The 12,873-nt window shown below is 51.3% G+C and overlaps 1 protein-coding gene across 22 annotated transcripts in view; it reads right to left on the reverse strand.

Moving 5' to 3' along the window:
• The window catches only part of LOC101925950 (glutathione hydrolase 5 proenzyme), a 28,159-nt gene extending 18,162 nt beyond the window's left edge, over positions 1-9,997 (reverse strand). For all 22 annotated transcript variants that reach the window (XR_012418946.1, XR_012418947.1, XR_006690168.3 and 19 more), the window contains exon 1: positions 9,462-9,997. Coding sequence is in view for 10 of the 22 variants with exons in the window: in XM_015444529.3 (XP_015300015.3) it covers positions 9,462-9,634 (173 nt within the window). In the remaining 12 variants the exon portion in view is untranslated. The remainder of the gene's footprint in view (positions 1-9,461) is intronic.
• Between the last annotated feature and the right edge of the window lie 2,876 nt (positions 9,998-12,873).

Raw genomic sequence — 12,873 nt, forward strand, 5'->3', positions numbered from 1 at the left:
CTGAAGAGGAGGCTGAGAAATAGATCAGTGATTTTTTTTTTTATTTTTTCTCTTTTTTTTTTTTTTTTTTTTTTTGCTTTTTATTTTGCTGAGACAGGGTCACCATTACTTTTAATGGTAAAAACTGCAATTACCTTTGTACCAACCTAACATATTGCTCAGGCTGGTCTCAAATTCCTGGCCTGAAGCAATCCTCCTGCCTCAGTCTCCCGAGTAGCTGGGACTATAGGCATGAGCCACCACACCTGGTCTAGAGCAGTGCTGTTGACCTACTCACGTGGCTGAGGGAGGGGATGCCACAATGCCCCACACGTGGGGGTGCAGGTTTCTTACTCTAGGAGTGACAGTCAACCAGAAATAGAGCAGCCCTCAGGAGCACTGGATCCAGCTTCAGATCATCTCAGCCACTCAAATTGCCTAAAGGACATCCCAGAATTTCAGACTCCTAGGCCTCAAATTATTTAATTTTTATTTATTTATTTATTTGAGACAGCATTTCACTCTGTTGCCCAGGCTGGAGTGCAGTGCCTCGATCTCAGCTCACTGCAACCTCTACCTCCTGGGTTCAAGCAATTCTCCTCTCTCAGCCTCCCAAGTAGCTGGGATTACAGCCACCCGCCACCACGCTCAGCTAATTTTTGTCTTTTTAGTAAAGACAGGGTTTCACTGTGTTGGCCAGGCTGGTCTCGAACTCCTGACCTCATGATCTGCCCACCTCAGCCTCCCAAAGTGCTGGGATTACAAGCATGAGCCACCGCACCCAGCCTCTAACAATTTTTATACACACCCTCCAGTGCTAAATTAAAAACAACCAAGCAAACAAGGAAATAAGACAGCAGGAACAAACCTCAAGAGAAAGCACAGACAACTTTTAAAAAGGCCTATAGGATCTCCAGATTATGGAACTCTCAGACCATGTACTTTAAAATAAGTACTTTATATCTATATTCAAGGATATAAAGAAACAAGAATTTTATCAAAAAACTAGCAACTATTAAAAATGGAGGCTGGGAGTGGTGGTTTAGGCCTATAATCCCAGCACTTTGGGAGGCAGAGGCAGGAGAATCACACGAGGCCGGGAGTTCAAGACTAGCCTGGCTAACATGGCGAAGCACCACCTCTACTAAAAATACAAAAATGAGCTAGGCATGGTGGTAATCCCAGTTATTCAGGAGGCTGAGGCATGAGAATCGCTTGAACCCGGGAGGTGGAGGCTACAGTGAGTTGAGATCTCACCACTGCACTCCAGCCTGGGCAGCAGATAGAGACTGAGTCTCAAAAAAAAAAAAAAAAAAAAATTGGAATTAGGAACTCAATTTGAACAGCAGACTAGAGACAAACATGCAAAAAAAAAAAAAAAAAAAAAATTGTGAACTGGGAGATAGGGTTTTTATTTTTATTTATTTATTTATTTATTTTTGAGACAGAGTCTCACTCTGTCACCCAGGCTGGAGTGCAATGGCATGATCTGGCATGATCTCTGCTCACTGCAACCTCCACTCCCTGGGTTCAAGCAATTCTCCCACCTTGGCCTTCTGAGTAGCTGGGATTACAGGCACCGGCCACCACGCCTGGCTAATTGGGAGACAGTTTGATACAAAATATACAAAATGAAGTACAAGGAGAAAAATAGATAAAACATACAGGAAATGGATTAAGAGACATGGGGGATACTTTAACAAGGCATAGGTCATGTGAAATTGGAGTCTCATAAGGAGAGTAGAGAGAGGATGGGGAAGACGTAATACTTGAAGAGATAAAACTGAGAATTTTCTAAAGTGGACAAAAAAGAATCAAGCCATGGAATGAAGAGCCACCTAAATGTATCAGTGTAAAACTGCTCAAAGCGGCCGGGCGCGGTGGCTCAAGCCTGTAATCCCAGCACTTTGGGAGGCCGAGACGGGCGGATCACGAGGTCAGGAGATCGAGACCATCCTGGCTGACACGGTGAAACCCCGTCTCTACTAAGAAATACAAAAAACTAGCCGGGCGAGGTGGCGGGCGCCTGTAGTCCCAGCTACTGGGGAGGCTGAGGCAGGAGAATGGCGTGAACCCGGGAGGCGGAGCTTGCAGTGAGCTGAGATCCGGCCACTGCACTCCAGCCTGGGCGGCAGAGCGAGACTCCGTCTCAAAAAAAAAAAAAAAAAAAAAAAAAAAAAAAAAAAAAAAAAAAAACTGCTCAAAGCAAAGGCAAACTTTTTAAAGTAGCCAGAGGAAAAAAAGATACTGCCTTCTGGCCAGGGTGAGGGGGCGGCTCACGCCTGTAATCCCAGCATTTGGGAGGCTGAGGCAGGTGGATCACCTGAACTGAGGAGTTCAAGACCAGCCTGGCCAATATGGCAAAAATCCATCTCTACTAAAAATACAAAAATTAGCTGGGCGTGGTAGTGGACACCTGTAATCCCAGCTACTTTGGAGGCTGAGGCAGAGAATTGCTTGAATCCAGGAGGCAGAGCTTGCAGTGAGCTGAGATCGCACAGCTGCACTCCAGCTTGGGAGACAGAGTGAGACTCCATCTCAAAAAACAAAACAACATAAAAAGACATTACCTTCAAATGAGCAAAATTAGATTGAGAATTGGCTTCCCAATAAAAACAAGATAAATCAGATACAAGGGAACCATGTTTCCAAACTGAGGAAAGAAAATATCTGCCAACCTAGAATTCTACGCCCACTAACAATATCCTTCAAAAGTGAAAATGGCCAGCCACGGTGGCTCATGCCTGTAATCCCAGCACTTTGGAAGGCCGAGGCGAGTGGATCACCTGAGGTCAGGAGTTCAAGACCAGCCTGGCCAACATGGTAAAACCCCATCTCTGCCAAAAATACAAAAATTAGACAGGTGTGGTGGTGGGTACCTGTAATCCCAGCTACTTGCAAAGCTGAGGCACAAGAGTCGTTTGAACCCTGTAGGTGGAGATTGCAGGGAGCTGAGATCTCGCCACTGCACTCCAGTCTGGGGGACAGAGTGAGAATCTGTCTTAAAAAAACAAAAAAAAGGGCCGGGTGCAGTGACTCACGCCTGTAATCTCTGCACTTTGGGAGGTCAAGGCAGGTGAATTGCCTGAGGTCAGGAGTTCAAGACCAGTCTGGCCAACATGGTGAAACTCTGTCTCTACCATAAATATAAAAAAATTAGCAGGGCATGGTGTCATGCACCTGTTGTAATCCCAGCTACTCGGGAGGCTGAGGCAGGGAAACTGCTTGAACCAGGGAAGTGGAGGTTGCAGTGAGTGGAGATTGTGCCACTGCACTCCAGCCTGGGCGACAGAGCGAGACTCTATCTCAAAAAAAAAAAAAAAAAGTACAAAAATTAGCCAGGCTTGGTGGCTCACGCCTGGAATCCCAGCTACTCAGGAGGCTGAGACAGGAGAATCACTTGAACCTGGGAGGCAGAAGTTGCAGTGTGCTGAGATCACACCACTGCACTCCAGCCTGGGTAACAGAGCGAGACTTGGTCTCAAAAAAACAAAAGAGTGAAAGTGGAATATATATATATATATGGAATATATATGTATATTTTGCCCATGTCACAGCCCTCAGGAGATCCTTGACCATGTGCCCAAAGATATTTTTTCCCAAAGTTATTTTTATAAATAAAAACAAAGGGTGGCCAGGCACGGTGGCTCATGCCTGTAATCCCAGCATTTTGGGAGGCCAAGGCGGGTGTATCACAAGATTAGGAGATCGAGACCATCCTGGCTAACACAGTGAAACCTGTCTCTACTAAAAAATACAAAAAATTAGCTGGGCATGGTGGCGGGCACCTGTAGTCCCAGCTACTCGGGAGGCTGAGGCAGGAGAATGGCGTGAACCCGGGAGGCGGAGCTTGCAGTGAGCCGAGATTGTGCCAGCCTGGGTGACAGAGCGACACTCTGTCTCAAAAAAAAAAAAAAAAAAGGGTAACAGAAGAGGTAAATGTGTGGGTGAATCTAAATGAATGTTATTGGTATAAAATTATAGTAGTATAGAAAATGATATCTTGTGGGGTTTAAAATAAATAAAGCATACTGAAATATGTATGGGTAAAGTTATATATCTGGATTTGCACTGAAATAATGTGGGGTAGAAGGAAGTAGGAAAGAGAAAGAGTATACATGAAATTAGCTTGGCCATAAGATTGTTGTTGAAATTGAATGGATACATGGGGCTTCATTATACAATTCTCTTTACTTTTACATTGCTCTATACTCTCAACATAAATAAGAATAAAAACACAGAAAACACACAGATACATCTATGCACATACACACACACACGCATATTTAAAATACACAAAAGTATTAACATATAAGTCGTTGGGGGTAAATTTCGTTCCTGTTCCAAGGTTCTTGTACTGACTAGGAAGAGGATAGAAATACTAACTCATAGGCTGGGCGCGGTGGCTCATGCCTGTAATCCCAACACTTTAGGACGCCGAGGCAGGCAGATCTCTTAAGGTCAGGAGTTCAAGGTCAGCCTGGCCAACATGGTGAAACCCTGTCTCTACTAGAAAAAAACAAAAGTTAGCCGGGCATAGTGGTGCACGCCTGTGGTCCCAGCTACTCAGGAGACTGAGGCAGGAGAATTGCTTGAACCTAAGAGGCGGAGGTTGCAGTGAACCAAGATTGCTCCACTGCACTCCAGCCTGGACAGCAGAGCAAGACTCCCTCTATCTCAAGAAAAAACAAATCAACAAAAAAAGGTACTAACTCATGTTAAGACTTTGGTAAGTGAAGGATGCATGTTGTAAGCTCTAAAATAATCTGCTGTCATCTTTTAAAATAACTCCAAGACTGTACAGTTATGAAACTAATAGAGAAGCAGGAAATTGAATAATAAAAATAATAAATGCAAAACAAGATGTGAGAGGAGATAAGAAGAAACAGAACAGGCAGGGAAAACAAACTGGTGGTGGCTTTCAACCCAAATAAATCATTAGTTACATTTAAAAGGACAATCAATAAAAATTAAAGTAATTGGAAATAAAGTAAAACCCAACTAATGGCTTTTATATAAGGACACAGAAAGGTGGAAAATAATGAAAAATATATCATACATACACTAACCCAGAAAGCTGTATAACTTTTTTTTTTTTTTTTTTTGAGATAGAGCCTCACTCTGTCTCCCAGGCTGGAGCGCAGTGACGTGATCTTGGCTCACAGCAATCCCTCCCTTCTAGGCTCATGTGATTCTCCCCCCTCAACCTCCCAAGTAGCTGGGACTACAAGTGTGCCAAGTTAGAATTATATTAACCACACCCAGCTAATTTTTGTATTTTTGTAGAGGCAGAGTCTCACCATGTTGCCCAGGCTGGTCTTGAACTCCTGGGCTTTGACGATCCACCCACCTTGACCTCCCAAAGTGCTGAGATTACAGGCATGAGCCACCATGCCCAGCATTACTATTTTTAATGAAGTAGACTTCAAGAAGAAAAGTATTATTAGAGATAAGACACACATCGCGGAAAAGAAGAAATTACTAGGAGACGGGTGCGGTGGCTCACGCCTGTAATCCCAGCACTTTGGGAGGCCAAGGCAGGCAGATCACATGAGTTCGGGAGTTTGAGACCAACCTGACCCACATGGAGAAACCCTGCCTCTACCAAAAATACAAAATTAGCCAGGTGTGGTGGTGCATGCCTGTAATCCCAGCTACTTGGGAGGCTAAGGCAGGAGAATCGCTTGAACCCAGGAGGCGGAGGTTGCGGTGAGCCGAGATCTCACCACTGCACTCCAGCCTGGGCAACCAGAGCGAAACTCCGTCTCAAAAAAAAAAAAAAAAGAAGAAGTTACTAGCTAGGTTCAGTATTACTTAACATCCAGGAAACTGGATGTAAAAGTTTTTTAGAGAAACTAAACCAATAGGTTATACATAGACAGAGAGAGATTTATTTAGGAATTGGCTCACACGACTGTGGGGACTAGCAAGTTTAAAATCTGTAGGGCATGCCCACAGGCTATAAATTAAGGTAAGAGTTGATCTCGAAGTCTGGAACCTAAAACCTGTAGAGCAGTCAGCAGGCCAGAAACTCAGGCAGGATTTATGTGTTATAGTCTTGAAGCAGAATTCCTGCTTCTCTGGGAAACCTCAGTTTTTGTTCTTAAGGCCTTCAACTGATTGGAGGTGGCCCACTCATATTATGGTGAGTATTCTGTTTTACTTAAAGTCAACTGCCTGTCAATGTTAACCACATCTATGAAATAACCTCCCAGCAAGATACCGACAAGTGGCCGGGCGCGGTGGCTCAAGCCTGTAATCCCAGCACTTTGGGAGGCCGAGACGGGCGGATCACGAGGTCAGGAGATCGAGACCATCCTGGCTAACACGGTGAAACCCCGTCTCTATTAAGAAATACAAAAAACTAGCCGGGCGAGGTGGCGGGCGCCTGTAGTCCCAGCTACTCGGGAGGCTGAGGCCGGAGAATGGCGTAAACCCGGGAGGCGGAGCTTGCAGTGAGCTGAGATCCAGCCACTGCACTCCAGCCTGGGTGACAGAGCGAGACTCCGTCTCAAAAAAAAAAAAAAAAAAAAAAAAAAAAGATACTGACAAGTATTTGACCAAACAATGGGGCATCATAACTAAGGCAAGTTGGCACATAAATTAACCATCAGGAGCAAACAGGATATCCAAAAAACAAAGTACTAGGGGTAGTATATCTTATATAGTGATTATAATTATGTAAAACATATAATTATAGAATGAAGATATTAAGATAACCATTAGAACAAAAATACAAACTTTTCTCTCTGTTTTTTGAGACCAAATCTTGCTCTGTCACCCAGGTTGGAGTGCAGTGGTGCAATCTTGGCTTACTGCAACCTTTGCCTCCCAGGTTCAAGTGATTCTCCTGCCTCAGCCTCCCGAGTAGCTGGGATTATAGGCACCTGCTACCATGCCCGGCTAATTTTTGTATTTTCAGTAGAGTCGGGGTTTCACCATGTTGCCCAGGCTGGTCTCCAACTCCTGACGTCAAGTGATCCACCCGCCTCGGCCTCCCAAAGTGCTGGGATTACAGGTGTGAGCCACCATGCTCAGCCAAAAATCACCTTTTTGACAAGGATCTCCAGTCATTATGCTGGAGATGTCACCATGCTTCTTTTGTATGTCTACTAGGCATGGTGCTGGGTTCACACTCACATAAGCCTTAGGAACTCACACCCAGGGGTGCCGGCTGTAGCAGAATCCCAAGAATAAAACCTGCCGAAAGAGTAGGAGACTGGGCCGGGCACCGTGGCTCACTCCTGTAATCCCAGCAGTTTGGGAGGCCGAGGTGGGCAAATCATGAGGTCAAGAGATTGAGACCATTCTGGCCAACATAGTGAAACCCTGTCTCTACCAAAAATACAGAAATTAACTGGGCATGGTGGCTGGCGCCTGTAGTCCCAGCTACTCAGGAGGCTGAGGCAGGAGAATCATTTGAACCGAGGAGGTGGAGGTTGCAGTGAGCCGAAATCGCGCCACTGCACTCTAGCCTGGTGACAGAGCGAGGCACCGTCTCAAACAAACAAACAAACAAACAGCAGGAGACTGGACTCTGGGAGGGCCTGCTGGTGAGAGGTGAGCACACAGGGCAGAGATGGAGGCAGGAGCGTGGGCTTCTGGTGGCCCCAGCAGACCCTGCGGCAGCATGGCCAGGGGCCCCTGCAGGGAGGGATCTCGGCCAGGATGACGCTGCAGCAGGCCTCTTCCTGAGGCCCCCAGCCAGCCCGGCCAGGGTCCCAGCGTCCAGTGACCCCTGTTCCGCAGCAGCAGCTGGGGCCAGCCCCAGGCTCTCTTCCACTCCCGGCTTCTGAAAACAGGAAGTGGAGAGAGTTGTTCGATAAAACACTGCGGCAAACCACATCCTCTCTCTTCACCAAGGGAGAGTTTGAGGGAGTGCCGGCGGAGGGAGCATTAGAGCAGAGACCCCCTAGCCAACCACTGACCCTCACGCACACAGCAGGGCATGCTACAGAGACCCCCAGACAGTCACTTGGGGAGACCCAGTAGGTCCAGACTCCACTCAGAGATCTGTGGCAGCAGGTCCCCACTCCCAAAGGCCACGTGCCCACGGTGGTCTCTGGTGCCTGAGACCCCAGTCTCATTTGCATCTGTGCAACTTTGAGTTTAAGTGGGTGCCACATCTCTGTATGTCCTCCTGAGCAGAGGAGGGGCACAGCCTGGGGTGGCAGCTGGCATCAATCCCTCAAATCCCCTGGGAGCCACTGGGGAGACCAAGCAGTCCCCAGCCCCCACTTGTCCCTGAGCTGTCATTCTCAGCCCTGTGGGAGGAGACAAAAATCCCTGAAGAGAAACCAAATGATCAGGTCAGGAGGGGCTGGGGGGTGGCATGAGCAATCAGGGCAGGGAAGGATGGACAGATGGGGGAATGGAGGGAGGAAGGAATGACTCAAAAGGTGAATGAATGAACAAAGAGAGAGAACGGCCACGCCTCCCTTGCTTTAGTTTACAAAGCACTGGGATCCTCCCAACAGCCTGCAAGACAGAGCTTCTGGGAAGCAGACCAGGTGGCTGGCAGGGAGGGGAGGCTTGCCCCGGCTTTTGTGGGCCCAATGGCAGGCAGGGGGCAGGAAGGGGCGTCCTGTATGTGTCCTCTCTGCAGTGGCAGCAGCGGAGGCCTCCCTTGGGCTGGGTTTCCTGGAAGAGGGTCAGGAAACACCCGCCGTGGCCCCTCTCCACCACACCCTCATCCCGGACACCAAGTATCAGTCACTCAGCTCACGAGACCCAGGCCCTGACTCAGGGAGAGAGGATGTGAGGGGTGGGGCACCAGGCTCCCCAGGACAGAGAGACCCGAGATGTGGTCATGGGCTGGGAATTGGGGCAGACTGGCTGTGGCAGCATTGTGTGTACCCCAGCAGGCCAGTACCCACACAGGGAGCCTCTGAAGCCCTTCACCTATGACCCTGGGAGAAGACCCCAGCCTTGGAGAATTGGCCTCACTGAAGGGGCCTACACTGGCCAGCAGGGTCAGGCGGGGCCAGACCGGTTCCCACCTAGGATATGCAAATGGGCCTCCTGAATCCTGGAGCCAGGTGTTGACTCACACACGACTGTCCCTAAATCACCATCTGCCCCATGGGCACACTCTGCCACCTGTTCTGTGCAAAGGCCCTGAGGCTGCCTCCTTGCGCCCAAGCCCTGCAGGTGCTGAAGCCCACACACACACGGCTCCTGCTTCCTGGGCCAGTGCACTTGTACACACACGCACACACACACTCACACACCCACATATACACACACATACCCACAATCACACACACCCACACACATGCACACTCACACACACACTCCCACACACATTCCCACACCCCCACACACTCACACACACACTCACACTCTCAAACACACATGCACGCAATCACACACTCACACACACTCCCCACACACCCATACAAACACTCACTCACACACACGCACCTTCTCCAGGAGGGGCTGGCTGCCAAGGGCCACCCAGCTCCCCGCCACCTCTCACTCACCGTCCAATATCCGAGCAAACCTTGGAGTCGGCAGCAACAGCAGCGTGGGCAAAGGCCTGGGGGCCGCAGGGGGCTTGGTGGCGAGAGAGGACCACAGCCAGCACAATGACAGCCAGCGCCAGCCCCAGCCCCAGCAGGACTAGGCCGACCGTGGCCCCACAGCCCCGGGCCATGGCTCTGTGGCCCAGGAGGAGAGGGGAGGCCGGTGAGCAGACACAGGGACAGATGGGTGGGCAGATGGATGGACAAGAAGATGCACAGATAGACTCACAGATAATTGGACAGATGGACAAACAGGTGGGGCCACAGACAGACACGAAGATGGATCAACAGACAGGCCAGATAGCTGGACGAAGAGGACAGTAAGAGAAAGATGGTCAGATAGACAATGGGACAGAGACAGGCTTACAGATGGGTGGACAGACAGATAGGTCTGAACAGCGGGCTGCCAGATGGACAGATGAGTGAATGGACGGATGGCTTGCGGCTGGCGGCTGTGACGTGCTGCTGCCCTCCCTAAATGCACACTATGGAGTGGCCAAACTCACGCCTCAACTTCTAGTTTTCAGCTCCTGCTTGTTCCTGGCAGGAGGCCAGGCAGCAAAGCGTCTGAGGGGAGTTTTCCTTGCCTAGAGGAGCCAGCTGCTGTGTTAACTCCCTCACTGCCGGTAGGTCCAAAGGCCCCTGCCTGCCACTCACCAGAGGCCAGGGTCACACTGTCCCAATGTGCTGGAGAACTTGGCGCCTGCTGCACTGCGGTTGCAGGTGGGGGCAGGGCTCCCAGGAATCTCCACACCATTCCCGGGGTTCCCGGCAGCTCCGGGAAAGCAGAGCTGGGGCTGCTCAACTATCTCCCCTGGATCCAGCAAGGCTGCCACCTCCCAGAGTGGAGCCGCACTCCCCAGCTCCCATCTCTATCCCCTAACCCGCTCTGCATGGCCCAGCACAGGCAGCATCGAGGTGGCGCTAAACAGAGACAGAGGGAGGGGGACACAAAGTGGTGTCACTTAAAACTTGGGTTCAAGTCCCTATGCTTCTGCACCCTGGCCTGGGTCCCATAACCCTCCAGGGTAGCCAAGGGCTTCCCGGTCTGCACAGAGGACAGGGTCACTTGACAGCATCAAACGCTGGTGACTACAAGACGTCCATGTGGGGAATGCAGACAGACCATGCCTCTAGCCCTTGGCACCTGGGACCATCCATCCCTGGGACTTGCTGTCCTGGAAATGCAGCGTGGGACTCCAGGGAGGGAGGCTGTGCCGCCTAGGTGCCACGCCCAGCCTGCAGCTCTTCCCCACCCTGGCTGTGGGTCTGCTTCCCTGAATCCAAATCCGCTATTACTGTGCTGGCAGTGCAGCCTCTCTGGGGACACTGGCCTGGCCCTGTTCTCCCTAGGCCTCAGGGTGCCTAACCGGGAGGCAGCCAGGGGAGTGAGGACCCACTGAGGGGCTCTGTTGACCAGGCTCAGCAGGGGTGCAGGTGATGTGGGTTGGAATCCTTCACACGGGGCTCCTCCAGTCCTCCCCACTTCCTTCCCAGCTGAGCACTGCCTGCTCCAGATGTCTACACCTGGAGTCTGGGACGCCCAACTGGGCAGCAGAGAAACTGAGGCACAGAGACAGACTGTGTCCTTACAGGCCACACAGCCTGCCAGGCCCCTATGTCCAGCCAGAGCCCCTGGTCAGCCTGGGCTGGAGTGGTTGTTTATAGGCAGACTGTTCCCACGGCTGCCTTTCACAGTGGGGGCCTGTGGACTCCTCCTCCCAACCCGACCCGACTCCCAAGCCTCAGTGACATTGCTCAACCAGGAGCCGAAGTGCATTCCTGGGCTCAGGCCAGCCCAGCCACCCACCCACCCACTGCAGTCCTAGAAGCCCAGAGGTCAGGGCAGCAGGAACAGTGGAGACAGCAGCGGAGGGGACGTCCCCCCTCCTCTGCCCACCACCCTGGTCAGGCAGAGGCCAGGGTGCAGGGACCGCCTGAGCAAAGGCCCAGGGAAAAGAATGGGTGTCATTCTAGTCCTGAGGCACAGCCAGGGAGGTCCCTGAATGTCCTTCCTCAGGAAATGATGGGAGAAGGGACTATGAGAAGGAAAGAGGGGGTTTAAGTCCCCCACCTCCCGAAGTAGTCCTGGGCTGAGCCCCATGGGACCTGGAGAACCAGGGTGTACCCCAGCAGCGTATCAGGTCCAGGAAGCCTCGTGGCCAGCTCCCACTTCTCTTGCTGCTGTGCAACCCAGAGCAAGGCCTGCCCCTCCAGCCTCAGTCTTCTCCCCTGCAAACGGGGCCACGGCCTTTCCTCTCAGGCCAAAATAAGGATTGAGGCCGGGTGCAGTGGCTCATCCCTGTAATCCTAGCACTTTTGAGGCCGAGATGGGAGGACTGCTTGAAGTCAGGAGTTTAAGACCAGCCTGGTCAACATAGTGAGACCCCATCTCTATTTGTTTAAATAGTTTTTTAAATTAAATAAATAAAATAAGGATTGAGGAGTGACATGTACACCAGTTGAGCCCACCTCCATCTCACCCCTGGGGAGCCCCAGGGACACAGCCCTCCAGGGCTTAGACCCGGTGGTACTCAACTCCGCAGGCACAAAACCCTGTTTGTCTGTGGGCCCTTTGGTATCACCAGGTTTTCAGGGCTTCTAAAGGAGAGCCCCGACCTGGCTTCACCTGGGCCCTGGCCCCAGTGCCCCTGGTGATACTCAGGTGCTGGGCTGTGATCACAGCCTCCCACCAGCCTTTCCCAGAACCCTGCCCCAGGTGTTGGAACTGTGCCCGGAGGAGGGAGCAGACCCCGAGGGAGGCCGGGAGGGGCTGCCGATGGTGAAGGCTGCTGTGTCTAGCTGTTCCCTTCCAGACCCACTCCCTCTGGGCTGTGTCCCCAGCTGGTCCAAGCCCTGATCCCTGGGATCTGGGGACCTCTTCCCATTTGCTGTTCCCTGAGAACCAGGCCTCCCTCTGGAGAGGATCACAAGCTTGGGTTTCACTCTGGGCTTGCTCTTGGAAACCCCCCAGGAGCTTGGCTCTGACCAAGATGTTTTGCTCCAGCCTCTTGCCAAATCCCCACTCCTCGGACATCAGCTTCACCTCCCGTGTCCTCGGCTGGGTGAGCTGGACGCCTGCGGGTCTGGGAAGACACCCGGGTTCCCGGCATCAGCTGGCCACCCGCTGCCTAAGAAAGCGCCAGGGTCGTGGCACCCCCTGGTGGCTGGTCCTAGGTAGTGTCCCTGCCCAGCCCAGGGAAGAAGGGCCTGGCCTTTGGCATGGACCTTCCCTGGGCCCCCAGCCATGGGCCTGGCTCTCCCCATGCTGAAGATACTGAGGCTAGTTCCAGCGACCGCAGTGTGAAGATCTCTGAATCCCACCTCTCCGTTCCTCCGCAGCCAGATGGCTCCATTTCACATACAATAC

This window comes from Macaca fascicularis, chromosome 10, assembly GCF_037993035.2.
Source record: "Macaca fascicularis isolate 582-1 chromosome 10, T2T-MFA8v1.1".
NCBI classification, from domain to species: domain Eukaryota; kingdom Metazoa; phylum Chordata; class Mammalia; order Primates; family Cercopithecidae; genus Macaca; species Macaca fascicularis.